Source organism: Oryzias latipes, chromosome 24, assembly GCF_053564925.1.
Source record: "Oryzias latipes strain Hd-rR chromosome 24, Olatipes_Hd-rR_3.1".
NCBI lineage: Eukaryota > Metazoa > Chordata > Actinopteri > Beloniformes > Adrianichthyidae > Oryzias > Oryzias latipes.
The window spans coordinates 18,633,447-18,647,229 of record NC_136260.1 but is presented as its reverse complement, the minus strand read 5'-3'; the positions used below and the strand labels follow the sequence as shown (position 1 = coordinate 18,647,229).

Here is a 13,783-nt window from a genome sequence, read left to right as displayed (position 1 = left end):
TAGATAGATAGATAGATAGATAGATAGATAGATAGATAGATAGATAGATAGATAGATAGATAGATAGATAGATAGATAGATAGATAGATAGATAGATAGATAGATAGATAGATAGATAGATAGATAGATAGATAGATAGATAGATAGATAGGTAGATAAATAAACAGTTCATTTTTCTGTCATTAAAAAAACATCTTAATAATTTAATAATAATTTGATTAATAGATAAAAAGTGCATCATTTGGTCACCAAAAACAAGAAATTACAACATATTTAAAAATTCACTCTGATAAAAATTGTGTTATTGGTGTTTTTATCATGTTCTTGCAGCATTTTTCTGATGATGGAGGACACAAAATAATAATAAAATTGGATTTCTGTTTCTTTCTTCTTCTTAAATTTAGATCACTGTAAATCAGGAGCAGATGAAAAAATGTTTCAGGAAAAAGCCTGTAGCAATGTCTTAGGAGCTATAGTCTGCGTGCTGCAAGCTCCCTGCTCCCCTCCATTCGGATGCATCCACTTCTAGACGACTAGATCTATGTACATCTTCGTTCAGCATCTGGCTCCAAACTGTAGGGCTGGATAGCTCTAATATTGTTCACCGTTTTTGTTTCACCAGTAATGTTAGGTTCGGGTTGGGGGGGGGGGGGGGTTAAAAGCTAGCGAGAGAGGGTGTAAACAAATGGATGATGGGAAATGAAGACAGGCTCCAGAACTCAGAGGTGAACTTCTGATTAACTCCTGCCGCTCTGCAGAAACTATGTCCCAGGAAATGACACAGGTTTTGTGATATAGGCTAAAAACGGCATGATCATGATTAAAAGACCACTGGGAACACTTTGAAAATAGATCAAAAGATGATCCGGGAGGGACTTTAAAACTACTAAAAGGTGTGTCCATCAATAAAATCAAGAATTTACTATTTAAAGAGCATCAAAACTGTTAAGACAAGCCTGTTAATAATGAATATACGCAAACATTTCATTGCTTCAGGAGCTGCAGTTGGTTGTTGTGTCTGGACATGTGTTGTTGTTAAATGCCTCGTTAAAGCTTGTGTTTTATCCACATATACATACCGTAATTATCTATATTTGCAAACATAGTTTTTAAGTATAGGGACTGATTTGTGTGTTGGCTCACATCCGTTTATTTAGCAGTAAGATGGAGGGGGAGAACGGTTTTGTGTGATGAAGAGGTGAAGGGAAATGTGAACGCGTACAGAAGGGAAAGTTGCTGAGGTCAGGTTTCAAACACCTACACAGAAAAAGCAGGGAAAAAATGGATCTCCACCCACACAGCTGCAGTCTGGACTCTCTCAGCTGTTCACTTCACTAACACACAGTCGCACGAACAATCTCTCCTGTAATTAACATATTTCTAACCCTCCTGGGAATCACCCTGGGCTTTTCTGCATCAGTGGGCCTCATTATGTGTGAGAGGTTCAATCCCGCCGGCTGATCTCTCCCAGTGCTTTCCTCTGAAAGGAGCTGCTGCCGGCTCACACTGAGCCCACACCACGACTCCATCCTCCAAATTCTTTGATTTGTCTGCCTTTTTCCATCAGCCCACTCAGTCTCTATCTGCCTCTCCGCCTCTCTCCAGCTCCCTTTAAGCTGATGGAGCTTATTGTGGGCAAATAGGCTTATGAGCATCTCTATGGTAACAGCGAATCGTAAAAAGCTACATGAGCACTTCATCGCGGGGCCGGGATCCAATGGCTCCCTTTAGAGATGGTGCCCTTAACCTCCGGCAACAAGTAAAGGCAGGCCAGGGGAGCTCAGGGGAGGAGGAGGAGGAGGCACAAGGTAAAGAGGAGGGGCTTAAAGAAACCAGGAGAGGACCGGAGAGCAGAAAGAAGAGGACTATTCTCCTGGTTTTGTTTCTTCACCTGACAACGCTCTCTGGGTTTTGAAGACTACTTTTAAATCTAATTTCTGCTGCAGTTTTGATTCGTGTGCAGACCAAGAAAAGCCTCAGAGGAAGAAGAGCAGGTAACACAAAGGAGAATTTTACATTTTTTTATGATTTGGGCAATCAGAATGCTTGAAAAAAAAGGTGGATGCTTTAAAACAAATGAAGATAAAGCAAATAAATGATTTAAATAATCAGTTTTCTGCTGACCTGGTTCAGAACTACAATTTCATGCCACTAACGCTTAAAAAAACTAACAACAGTAAAGAACAGACACATATAAGGCTGTTTGAACACTTTCCAAAGCGGGATCTACAGATTTAAAGAGTTTTCTGTGCTTTTCTGGACTTTATTCAAGTTAACCCCACCGCTGTTGCAGACACACATTAAAAAGACAACAACCTCTTCTGCTGAGATCAGGCTTTTATTTTTAACCTGAACCAGCTGCTAGTGTGTCTGTCCAAATGTCTGCTTTAAAGCAGGGGTCAGAAACCTCAGGTAAACTGGAGGCTGCATATGTGAGAACAGCTTTCCCACTAATCTCACTTTGTCCCTCTGTTGTGAAATCTTTACTTTACTGTTTATTGGAGTCATGAACAGGACAGCAGCATGTGCAGGGTTTAATGGTACAAACAAGCAAGCCCACTTTAAATTGCCAAAAAAATTGGACAGAAATCCCTCATTTATGGGGAAAACTGAAAAGATTCTTAAATAAAAAAATCTACACTTTATTGGAACGTGAGTAGAGGAGAGATGAGAAGCAGCAAATCTAAAAATTGAAGCAGCACACCTGATTATTCATTTGAATACATCAGTGAGCAGCTTTACTTCAATGCTTTTGATGAAAGGCACCTGCGGAATAAAAGAGCAACACCAAATTATGCTCACATTTTGCGTCTTCATAAGCAATACAAAATCAAAAATCAAAAATTCTGAACAGGCGTTTTCAACTCAGTTGTGTTCTCCTCACAAGGAGCCGTAAAGGAGGACAATGGCCTCCTGGTTCAGCTGGAATGAGCCTTACTGCCGGAGCCCCCGCAGGGACCCGGCGGATGTGGTCACCGACACCTTAATGCTGGAGCTCAGCTGGCAGCTAAAGGAAACAGAGAGGCAGCAGAGGGAAAGGGAGAACGAGTACCGGCGCCTGAAGAGCGGCGTGGACTACAGCTGGCTGGCCAGCACGCCTCGCTCCTCCTTCAACATCAGCACCGGGGAGAGGCTGGCCCTGGAAGACCTCTGCTCCAAAGTGCCTCCGTCCTGCTGTGGGATGGTCATCCTAAAGTAAGAAGACACAGATCTGGTGTAGGCTTCAGGTCACATGGGACCAAAAATGTTTTTTTTGCATTTTTAAATAACATTATTTGTGCAAACTAACTTCTACAATAGCCAAAAAAAAAGAAGAAAAGAAGTTACATTTTCAATCTTAAGGGGGTCTGCAAGGGGTCAGCATCCTGCTTTTGAAAGGTATTATTGATGATTCACATTCTGATGTGATTCTCAAAGCACAACCGATTGAACTTTTCAGCTGAATCATGTCCATTTCTTTTAAAGGAAAAGCACAGGAAACAAGGAAAGAATAAGCCCTTAAACTGTTTAATGGGAGGTCTCACAGAGCAAAGACACTGATCAGCTGGCGCACGTCTCCCTCGTCCAACATGTGTTCTTCCTTTAATCTTCTGCAGAGATGCACTGAGCTCACCTAACACCTGTTCTTAGAAAGCTGCTGAGGTCTTCAGCATCTCATTACAGTTTGACACCATTAATGTTACTGAGCAGGAGGGGACGAACAACATGGAGGACGTTTTTTTTGCTTTTACTTTAGGGTTTTCTGTGAAGTAAAGAAGCTTTGGATGGTTATAACTCAAAAACGGTGGTTAAAAATGTAAACAAAGCTTGACATTTTACAAATCAATAGTCTGGACAGTAAGATGGCACATTTTGTTTCTCTTAATGACTTGATCGAGGATTAAAACAAATCAATTTCCCATCCAAGAGAGAAAAACAACGATAAAAAACAAAGCAAGATGACCGAGCTGGAAGCTTTTACTGGAAAGAGAGTATTTAGAGGCGGGTTGAACCTAAGCTTTGTCTTGTTTGGAGGAGAAGTGATAATCGGGAGCTTGGCAGGAGTGTGGTGTTTGTGTCATGTGGGTGGAGGATGTTGCTGTGTGCAGGGAGGAGGAGGCAGGGTTTGAGGATCCCATGATGCTAGCAGGACCATTTGGTCCAGTTTCTTACCAACCGGAACCCAGCGAGAGCCACAAAGTCACCTTCAACATTTAAATTATACAATTTATTTACATTTTGTGGCCATTGAGCCATTTATTTATGAAAAGTAGCTTTTAAACACCTAATTTAGAACTGACACATGTTTCTGTATATACAAATAGTTGATTTCTTTTACTTTTTCAGCACACACGAGCTCATTTCAAAATAAATTACACCCTCTGTCCAGTAAAATCCTCCTGCTGCAGCAGATTTACTTGAATTAACAATGCAAAAAAAGCAAAGTCAAACATGGAAAATTTTATGATTTTTATTCGATGCACCGTCATCCTTTTTCTTCTTATGCTATTAAATCTAAATATGACAATCTTAAAAAAATTGATACATTTTTTAAGATCATTGCTGATGTGGTCCCGAGGGAGTTTATTTTTCTATTGGCAGATGCACACAAAAGAAGGCAGGAGACGGAGGTACAAAAATTAAAATGATTTTATTACAAAACATTAAAACCAATTAAAAATGGACCCGTTAAAAGACATACACAACAAATTCAGTATGCTGAGGACCAGAAGACTTAAGGGAGGTGGAGGCTCCCAGAGAACAAAGATAAAATTTCACCCCACTCACGTGATGCAGACCACACACACACTGTGAAACCTTCACCCAAGGACACGTCACTCCAAACTGGGGGGATAGCCTCCACCTAGAATTCTGGGCTGGCACCTGAGTCCTCAGCACTGAGGGAGGGGGGAAACAAAGGTGGATCACACAATAAAATCCAGTTAAAACACAGGTCTAAAAGAATTGTGTAAAAATGCTAAAAACAAAATAAAAGAAACTCTCGTGAGAGTAAGTCCGCCCGTAGGGTGCTGCTCAATGAACGGAGCGCGGCCGAGCTTTTATTCTCGTTGGTGGAGGATTCAGGCGTGACGCCCCGTTAGTCCTCCGTTGCTCAGGCTCAAAGGCAGCTGAGGAGCACCCGGGCCCGGCAGAACCCTGGTCAGGAGTCTACAGGGATTCTGATCACGAGCGGTGACAGTTCCTTAAAATAATTCTAAAATTCAATATATAAAAAGCAGCAGCTGTTCAGCAGGTGGGAGCGTCAGAAAGTCCCCGGCGCAGACAGACTGTTCGTCACCTGGGAGGCGCGCTCGATTGCAGAGGCTGTATTTTGCTCAATCTGTGCCTGCAGGTCTCATCCGGAGCTGTGAGGCTAGCCGGAGGTGTGAAAACAGGAAGTGGGCGGTTCCAATGGCCAAATGCTGCCCCTGGCCGAGTGAAGGCTTCTTTGCCCTTTATAGCGCCCCATGAGGCCACTGCTAGTAATCCTCTGCCCTACAGCACCTGAGCCAATTAATCCTGCCACAATCCTCCCCCACAAAATGCATCGTCGACCCGACGATGATTCAAAGTAAACTACAGCCATGGTCTAAAAGCAACAGCAGATGATATGCTTACTGAGGAGGAGCTTTGCTCCTCCCCTACGGCCCGAGGAAGCCGGTGAGGGTTGGAGTGCTGTCCAGCAGTGGGCCGTGACGTCCGGCGCACTGGCACGCTACTCCTATCCCGGTCAGCTTGTAAAGTGACTCCGGAAGCACAGGGTACAGCAGCTGCCGCGGAATCAGCCTCAGAGAAGACTGGTGCCACCTGTCCAAGATGCAGTTCAGGTTGGTTGTCCTCTACCGCCTCACTAGTGCGGTCCTCCCTTAGAACAAACCAGTCCCCGTTCTCTATTGGGTCCTCTTGGGAGAAAGAACTTTGTGGGGGTTGGCTCGGAGGGCAACCAGCCAACTCTTTGTCTGGTCCTCGCCTGACCACGGCCTTCAGTAAGGACCGATGGACTTGTCGGGGTGTACAGGGTTCATCCCTGGGGGAAATGGTGTACACTGAGCCCCCCTCTCTGGGTGCCTTTAATACTCTGTGCACCCTGTGATCCCACAAATCCCTGATTTTCTGTCGTCCTCTAAACCCCAGGTCACGCACTAAGACCAACTGCCCCTCACTCAAAGGAGGGTCCCTTACCCCCTCATCATGACCTCTCTTCCTGCGATCAGCAGCTGCAAGCAGCTTCTCTCTGGTACCCTCAAAAGCCAGTTTTAGCCGAGCTTTGTGTTCCTGGACCCACTCCTGCACAGTGCCCTCCACTGGCTCTTGCACTCTTCCTAACAGGAAGTCAACTGGAAGCCTTGGCTCCTGTCCAAACATCAGAAAAAATGGTGACTCACCCGTTGAATGATGGGGAGTCGTGTTATAAGAATACAAGAGCTGCGGCAGGCACACGTTCCAGTCCCGCTTCCGGGACACTGGTAGAGTTCTGAGAAGGTCGTGGAGGGTTCTGTTGAAGCGTTCACACTGACCATTACCCTCTGGGTGGTAAGGTGTGGTGCGAGACTTCTCTACTGCATAGAGGTCACAGAGTTGTTGAATGAGGGCGCTCTCAAAGCTCCGACCTTGATCGGAATGTATCCGAGCTGGAACGCCAAATTTTGAAAACCATTCTGTGACCAAGACCTGGGCCACTGTTGCAGCACGCTGATCCCGAGTCGCAACCGCCATGGTGTATTTACTGAAGATATCAGTAATGACAAGAACATTCTCTATGCCACTGGTAGTTGGCTCCAGCACCGAAAAATCCATAGCCAAAATCTCATTGGGCTTGGAGGCCAGCAAATGACCCATGGGGGCGCGGGCTGCGGGACGAGTGACTTTAGCTACTTGGCAGCGCTCACACTGACTGCACCACTCTGCCACCTCAGCTGACATACCAGGCCAATAACAGCGCTGCCGTAGCAGGTCAAGGGTCCTGTCTACACCCTGATGACCATGCTGCTGATGGACTGCCGTCAACACTTCCTCCCTGATCGAGCCAGGAAGCAGGATTTGCAACACTGCCTCCCCACCATCATCTCGAAAGACCCTTCTGTACAGAACCCCACCTTGCTCAACCAGCCGGTTCCACTGTCGAAGCAATGCCAGCGTGGGTGAGGACAACTGCCTACGCTCCTCTGGGCTTGGGCGAGTCTGACGTTCCCAGAAAGGCAGAAACTCCTTTAGAACAGGATCAGCCCCTTGAAGTGAAGCCATGTCAGAGGGGCTGTGATGGGGCAGGGCAACCATGGTGGCTTGGGTTGTACCGACAGTCTCCGTCTGTTGCACCTGCTGCAACGACATGGGCAAGCAGCTACCCGGAAGAACATCTCTCCAGGCCTGCATGTCTGGAAAGTGCTGCCTTGACAGAGCATCTGCATTTCTGTTGCTGCGGCCCGAGCGGTACCTTATCTCCAGGTCAAACGCTGCCAGCTGCGCTGCCCACCGTTGCTCCATGGCACCAAGCTTGGCGGTGGACAGATAGCTGAGGGGGTTGTTGTCAGTGTACACAATACACTTCTGTCCCAAAAGGTACTCCCTGAATTTCTCAGCTACTGCCCATTTTAGTGCCAAAAATTCCAATCTCATGGAGCTATAATTGACTGGGTTCCTCTCGGTAGGCCGCAAGCCTCGACTAGCGTAGGCTATTGGCCGCACCTTACCCTCTTGTTCTTGGGAAAGAACAGCTCCAAGGCCTCCGTTGCTAGCATCGACCTCTAAGATGAAAGGGCGGGAGAAGTCTGCATACGCCAGGACTGGTGTTGTAGTCAGCTTAGCCTTTAAAGCCTCAAAGCTGCGCTGGCATTCCTCCGTCCAGTGGTTAGTTAAACCACGTGCAGACTTTTTTCTGACCTTGTTTCCCTCCAGCTCTGCCACTAACCGGTGCAGCGGTGCAGCCAACTTGGCAAATCCCTCCACAAAACGTCTATAATAGCTGGCAAAGCCAATAAACGATCGCAGCTGGAACACTGTAGTAGGGGGCTCCCAATTAGCCACCGCTTCCACCTTGCCAGGGTCTGTAGAGACTCCCTGGTCCGAAATCACATGACCCAGATAATGCACCTGGTGCTGAAAAAAGGCACATTTGGCGAGCTTAACCTTAAGCCCTTCGAGCTGCAGTCTCTCAAGTACCAGCTCTAATCGCTCCAGATGCTGCTCGATTGTCGAAGAAAAGACAATGATGTCATCCAGGTACAAAAGCAAGGACTGACCTTGTTGCTCGCCAAACATTCGCTGCATCAGCCTTTGAAAGGTGCTGGGGGCGTTGCAAAGGCCAAAGGGCATGCGGTTCCACTCAAAAAGGCCAAATGGTGTGCAGAACGCGGTCTTAGGACGATCTGCCTCTGCCACCGCCACCTGATGGTAACCGCTGGCTAAGTCCAGAGTGGAGAACCAACGAGCTCCGGACAAGGCATCCAAGGATTCCTCTATTCGAGGAAGTGGAAAAGCATCTTTCCTAGTCCTGCTATTCAACTGCCTGTAATCCACGCAAAGCCGGAGACCACCATCTTTTTTGCGGATCAAAACAATTGGGGACGCAAAGGGGCTGCTGCTCTCACGAATCACCTGAGACTGGAGTAAATTGTTAATATGCTCCTTAGCCGCCACATAATCCGATGGGGGAATGCGCCTATAGCGCTGCCGGACTGGAGCATCATCCACCAAGGGAATCTCATGAGTGATTAGGCTTGTGCAACCCAGGTCCCCCTCATGCAGTGAGAAGACAGTTAAATACTTCCCTAGGAGGGCCCGGACTTTCTCCTGCTCTCCCGCCGAAAGTGCAGAGAGGTCTACTGACTCCAGCTGAGCCAGAGGCAGGGTGGATGCTGCATGAGCAGCCACCACAGCGGCTTCCGATTGTACCTCAGTCACTTCCTTGGGTAAACTTACCACTCCAGCTGGAGCCACCGTACCCACCAGGGTACGTGGGTGGAGTCTCACAGCGGTGGACCCCACATTGATGATTGGGATGTAGGCTGTCCCCCTTTCCACCCTTACGAGTGATGGAGTTGCTAAAAGGCCGGCAGGGAGGCCTGAGCTACATGGCTCAAACAACACCGCTGAACCAGCACACTGCTCGGAACAAGTGGCAGCAACGATAGCCAGGACACCACCAGAAATCCAACGAGCCTTTCGACCACGTGTCCTTACATTAAACATGCTGGGGGTTACCGTAGCTTGAGCTTGCTGGCACTGTTTCAGGGCCCCAAAAATTACATCTGGGGCTGTGGACACCTCAGATTGTCCAAACAGGGCACTGCCATACTGGGCAAAGAGCTCTTGGTAACAGCGCTGGATGATGTTCATCCCCAAAACGCCCGGCGCCTGTAAAGGTCCTCCACCGGGAATATCTTTAACTACTAGTACACCACATTGTGGCAATAACTTGCCACAAAGTCCCACTTCCAACTCCAAGTAGCCAAGATATGGTATAGCCAGCCCGTTAGCTGCCCTCAATTGTAGCCACTGACAGGAGCGAAGTCGCTCTGGTCCCCATGGCTCAAAATTCTGCTTGAAGAAACTTTCCGTGATGGTGGATACCATGGACCCAGTATCCACTAAACACGAAATGGAACGACCCCCCATGCACACCTGTAAATGAGGACAAGATGCCAGAAGTCCATCAAACTCCCCCTTGGAGCCAGCGGCTGCCCCCTCCGAGCTGTGGCTCAACAACTCGGTGGGCATTAGTTTTCCGATGGTGATGGGGTGTTATTATTTCTCTGGCGGGACCTTTGGGTAGGCGAGACTGGGCGGGCCGAAGGAGCCACCCGAACGCCATCACAATCCTGGGCAAAATGCCCAGGCTGCTGACACCTTCTGCAAATAATGGGACCACGACGAGGGGGACGACTGGCCTGGCTAGGATTCTGCAGGCGTAGCAGGTCCTGAGACATCTGGAGGATCTGCTCTTGTTGGAGCCTTAACATCTCCTTTATCTCCGATAGTTCGGACACCGGAGGGACTGATTGGGAACTACCCCCAACGCCACACTGGAACCCAGGGACAGAGGGGACGGAGTAACTACGACTCCGTACGCCTCCAGGGAGACCCTCCCGCTCCCACTGCATTGCCTCACCCCTGACCTCCAGCAACGTAGCGGTGGGCTGTCGGCGCACAAACTGTTTTAATTCACGGCGTAGGGCACAGTCAAAAACTTGTTCCACAAATTGATCCCGCAATAAAATCTCTGCATTTGGAACACCACTAGGTGCAGCTCCCTTAACGGAGGCCATTAGGCTCATTAAAGCCAGGGAGTATTCATGCAGTGTCTCACCTTCCTGCTGCCGACGAGAAAAAAATGCCTCCTGCAAGGCAACATAAGAGTCAGTGCATCCGTATAATTCCTGCAGCACTGCAATGACCCTAACCGGGTCCTCCCTGTCGGAACCAGGGCGATATTTAATTTCGTCGCGGGCCTCTCCCTCCAGGTGATCGAACAAAAAGAACGCCTGATCGGCTACACCTAAATGGCGGGTCCTCATGCAAGCCTGCACCTCCTCAAGCCACTCCGTAAGCCCAATACCAGTCCGTCCCCTAAACATGGGACATTTTCTGTCTCTAGGGACATACAACAGTCTCTCAACCACGGGAGGATTGGTCGAAGGCCCAGCCAAAGTGGCAGGTGCTGCACCAGGGCCAGAAACTGCTGCTTGTTGCTGCCGCAGCCTCTCATTTTCAGCTTGCAGCCGTGAAACCAGGTCTGTCAAATCCTGGACCTGTCCTTCCATTACTTAAACCTGGAGGTCCCAAAAAAACAAAGTCCACTTTCCAAGGTTATTAGGATGCCAAGTTACCTTGCACAAATCACCTTCCTCACTTCCAAGCGGAACCAGCTGCTGCTTCTTTAAAATTAAAAAATAAATAATTAAAAACAGAACAAAAAAAAACAGTCTGCGTGGGACCAAACACAACCACAGAATAATGTAAAAACCACACGTCTCTGCCAAGTGTGCGATCCTGCCGACAACGCCAATTGTGGTCCCGAGGGAGTTTATTTTTCTATTGGCAGATGCACACAAAAGAAGGCAGGAGACGGAGGTACAAAAATTAAAATGATTTTATTACAAAACATTAAAACCAATTAAAAATGGACCCGTTAAAAGACATACACAACAAATTCAGTATGCTGAGGACCAGAAGACTTAAGGGAGGTGGAGGCTCCCAGAGAACAAAGATAAAATTTCACCCCACTCACGTGATGCAGACCACACACACACTGTGAAACCTTCACCCAAGGACACGTCACTCCAAACTGGGGGGATAGCCTCCACCTAGAATTCTGGGCTGGCACCTGAGTCCTCAGCACTGAGGGAGGGGGGAAACAAAGGTGGATCACACAATAAAATCCAGTTAAAACACAGGTCTAAAAGAATTGTGTAAAAATGCTAAAAACAAAATAAAAGAAACTCTCGTGAGAGTAAGTCCGCCCGTAGGGTGCTGCTCAATGAACGGAGCGCGGCCGAGCTTTTATTCTCGTTGGTGGAGGATTCAGGCGTGACGCCCCGTTAGTCCTCCGTTGCTCAGGCTCAAAGGCAGCTGAGGAGCACCCGGGCCCGGCAGAACCCTGGTCAGGAGTCTACAGGGATTCTGATCACGAGCGGTGACAGTTCCTTAAAATAATTCTAAAATTCAATATATAAAAAGCAGCAGCTGTTCAGCAGGTGGGAGCGTCAGAAAGTCCCCGGCGCAGACAGACTGTTCGTCACCTGGGAGGCGCGCTCGATTGCAGAGGCTGTATTTTGCTCAATCTGTGCCTGCAGGTCTCATCCGGAGCTGTGAGGCTAGCCGGAGGTGTGAAAACAGGAAGTGGGCGGTTCCAATGGCCAAATGCTGCCCCTGGCCGAGTGAAGGCTTCTTTGCCCTTTATAGCGCCCCATGAGGCCACTGCTAGTAATCCTCTGCCCTACAGCACCTGAGCCAATTAATCCTGCCACACTGACTTGACCCTTAAAAAACAACACACCGAATTTTGTTTATGTTTTTCTTATTATGATAAATTAATATACACTACTGCTTTTTTAGCATAAAAAAACGTGAAAAAAGTGAAAATAAAAAAAGTTTATAACTTTTGACAGAGGTTCACATGACTTCCTTTCAAAATAAGACACCCTATGTCACATAAGATCTCAAGGCAGCAAATATAGTAGTAGGTAGTGTGATGTCAGCAGTGATTAAAAAAATACAAAACACAATTTATTTTACCGTCTCAGCCAGAAATGTGAAAATCAAACAATCCAAAATTAAATCAGAGCTAATTGTGTGACCCTATTGAGATTTTTTGAACCACTTAAAATCCTTGAATTTGTTTAAAAATAGAAAATCTGGTTTATAATCTGGTACACCTGAGTTCTGGTTATTATTGACTTCCAGTTGATCTTCTGTGGTACACGGCGCACAAATATCTACCAAAATGTTTTAGTTCTACTTGTGATATGCACTGTTCTTCAGTTCCATGCGAAAAAGTTAAATAAAGTTAGATTTTATTCTGCTTCATTTTCTTTTTTTTCTTCACTACTTTCAGTTTTCGATTTTTCTTTAACCCGAGAGTCACTATAGAGGGGTAAAATAGTCACATGGAGCTCTGGAGCAGCAGGTTGCAGACCCCTGAACTAGACACTATTGTGCAGCAGAAAAGAAGAATCTGTGCTTTAAGCTTATTCTAGTAACAAATCACTCTTTTTTGCACTTTTTCAAACAGGTTCAGAGATTTGATTCAAACTAATGAACCCGAGGCCCATGAGGTCTCCGGCCTTTTCCGCTCCGTTGTCATGGAGATGTTGGATGGCTTGAAGGAGGAGCAGGAGGCCCAGCGACTCTCTCGCCAGTGGAACCACAAGCGCGCCATGAGCATGAATTTCAAGTCACGGATCAGGATCAACCCGTTCGGAAGCACCACGGGCCTGACTGCTGTGCCCGACAGGACTGGCATGAGCGATCTCAAAACAGTGTCAGAGGATGTGGAGAAAGGGATAGAGAGGGAGGACAAATTTCAGAGGGGGTGGAGCATGCCTGACTTCAGATACAAAGGAAGCAGCAGTAAGCTCGTCTGATGTGGACCCTCACAGATTGTAAATTCTGCCTCTGTGCAGTATCTCATCTTTGCATCAAGCAAAGGTTTTTCATTTACTACCACTCAGCATTTAATCCTGATTTAGGTTTTCATCTCAAAGGGGAACATTGCGTCTTTTCTCAGTAAGAGTTAGACTTTGCCTAAAAATACTGCCTCTTGCTTTGAGATTTACTGCAGCCAAATAGGGAATTTGTGTCTTTTTTTGTTTTTCTTTTTAGCAAAAGGTTGGTGGATCAGAATAAATAGAAGAAAATATAAAACATGTAATGCCTTTTAAAAGTAATCGTGTTTTACAGAATATTTGGCATGGACTTTAGATAAGCAGCTCTTGAAATTCAGAGCTTGAATTCCTCTCTGAGAAGCACAAAGACTCAGATGCAGAAAGCATCCGTCATTCAAGGTCACTAGTAGGTACCAAAAGAACAGAAATGCACTCGCCTACGCAGTGACATGTTCTTTTTGAATAAAACAAATCCAAGAATGACTGTGTTTTTATTGAGGGCTCTCTTCCTGTTGAGGTTTTTGAGGCAGAAAATAAATCTTAAACAGATAATTAAACAGCAATTAGGAAAAAATATACAATTCAATAATGATTTAGATTCATTTTAAGATTTTTGTTGTTGTTGCAAAAAAATATGTTCCCATACTGAATGACAGTGAGCTTTCAACATTAAAATCTGAAAAACAAAAAGAAAACTCTGC

At 46.5% G+C, this 13,783-nt stretch overlaps 1 protein-coding gene and 1 long non-coding RNA gene across 3 annotated transcripts; one reads left to right on the top strand and one right to left on the bottom strand.

The window, feature by feature from the left end:
* Nucleotides 1-1,659: 1,659 nt before the first annotated feature.
* On the top strand, nucleotides 1,660-13,777 carry rd3 (retinal degeneration 3, GUCY2D regulator). The gene is made up of 3 exons (XM_023953031.2): nucleotides 1,660-1,994; nucleotides 2,888-3,195; nucleotides 12,710-13,777. The coding sequence occupies exons 2-3, from the start codon at nucleotides 2,906-2,908 to the stop codon at nucleotides 13,059-13,061; spliced, it is 642 nt and encodes a 213-aa protein (XP_023808799.1). The 5' UTR covers nucleotides 1,660-1,994; nucleotides 2,888-2,905; the 3' UTR covers nucleotides 13,062-13,777.
* Nucleotides 4,768-11,425, bottom strand: LOC111947075 (uncharacterized). 2 transcript variants are annotated; one of them, XR_002872874.2, is made up of 3 exons: nucleotides 11,207-11,425; nucleotides 10,806-10,853; nucleotides 4,768-4,877 (listed from the first exon to the last, which is right to left on the bottom strand). It is a non-coding gene; the product is annotated as an uncharacterized LOC111947075 (long non-coding RNA). The 2 variants fall into 2 exon arrangements; XR_013654016.1 differs by lacking the exon at nucleotides 10,806-10,853 and having other exon boundaries at nucleotides 11,207-11,340.
* Nucleotides 13,778-13,783: the final 6 nt, after the last annotated feature.

Coding starts and splice junctions, on each gene's coding strand:
- rd3 (XM_023953031.2), top strand. CDS start 2,906: ATGGCCTCCTGGTTCAGCTGGAATGAGCCTTACTGCCGGAGCCCCCGC. Junction 3,196..12,709: donor TGTGGGATGGTCATCCTAAA/GTAAGAAGACAC, acceptor TTTTTCAAACAG/GTTCAGAGATTTGATTCAAA.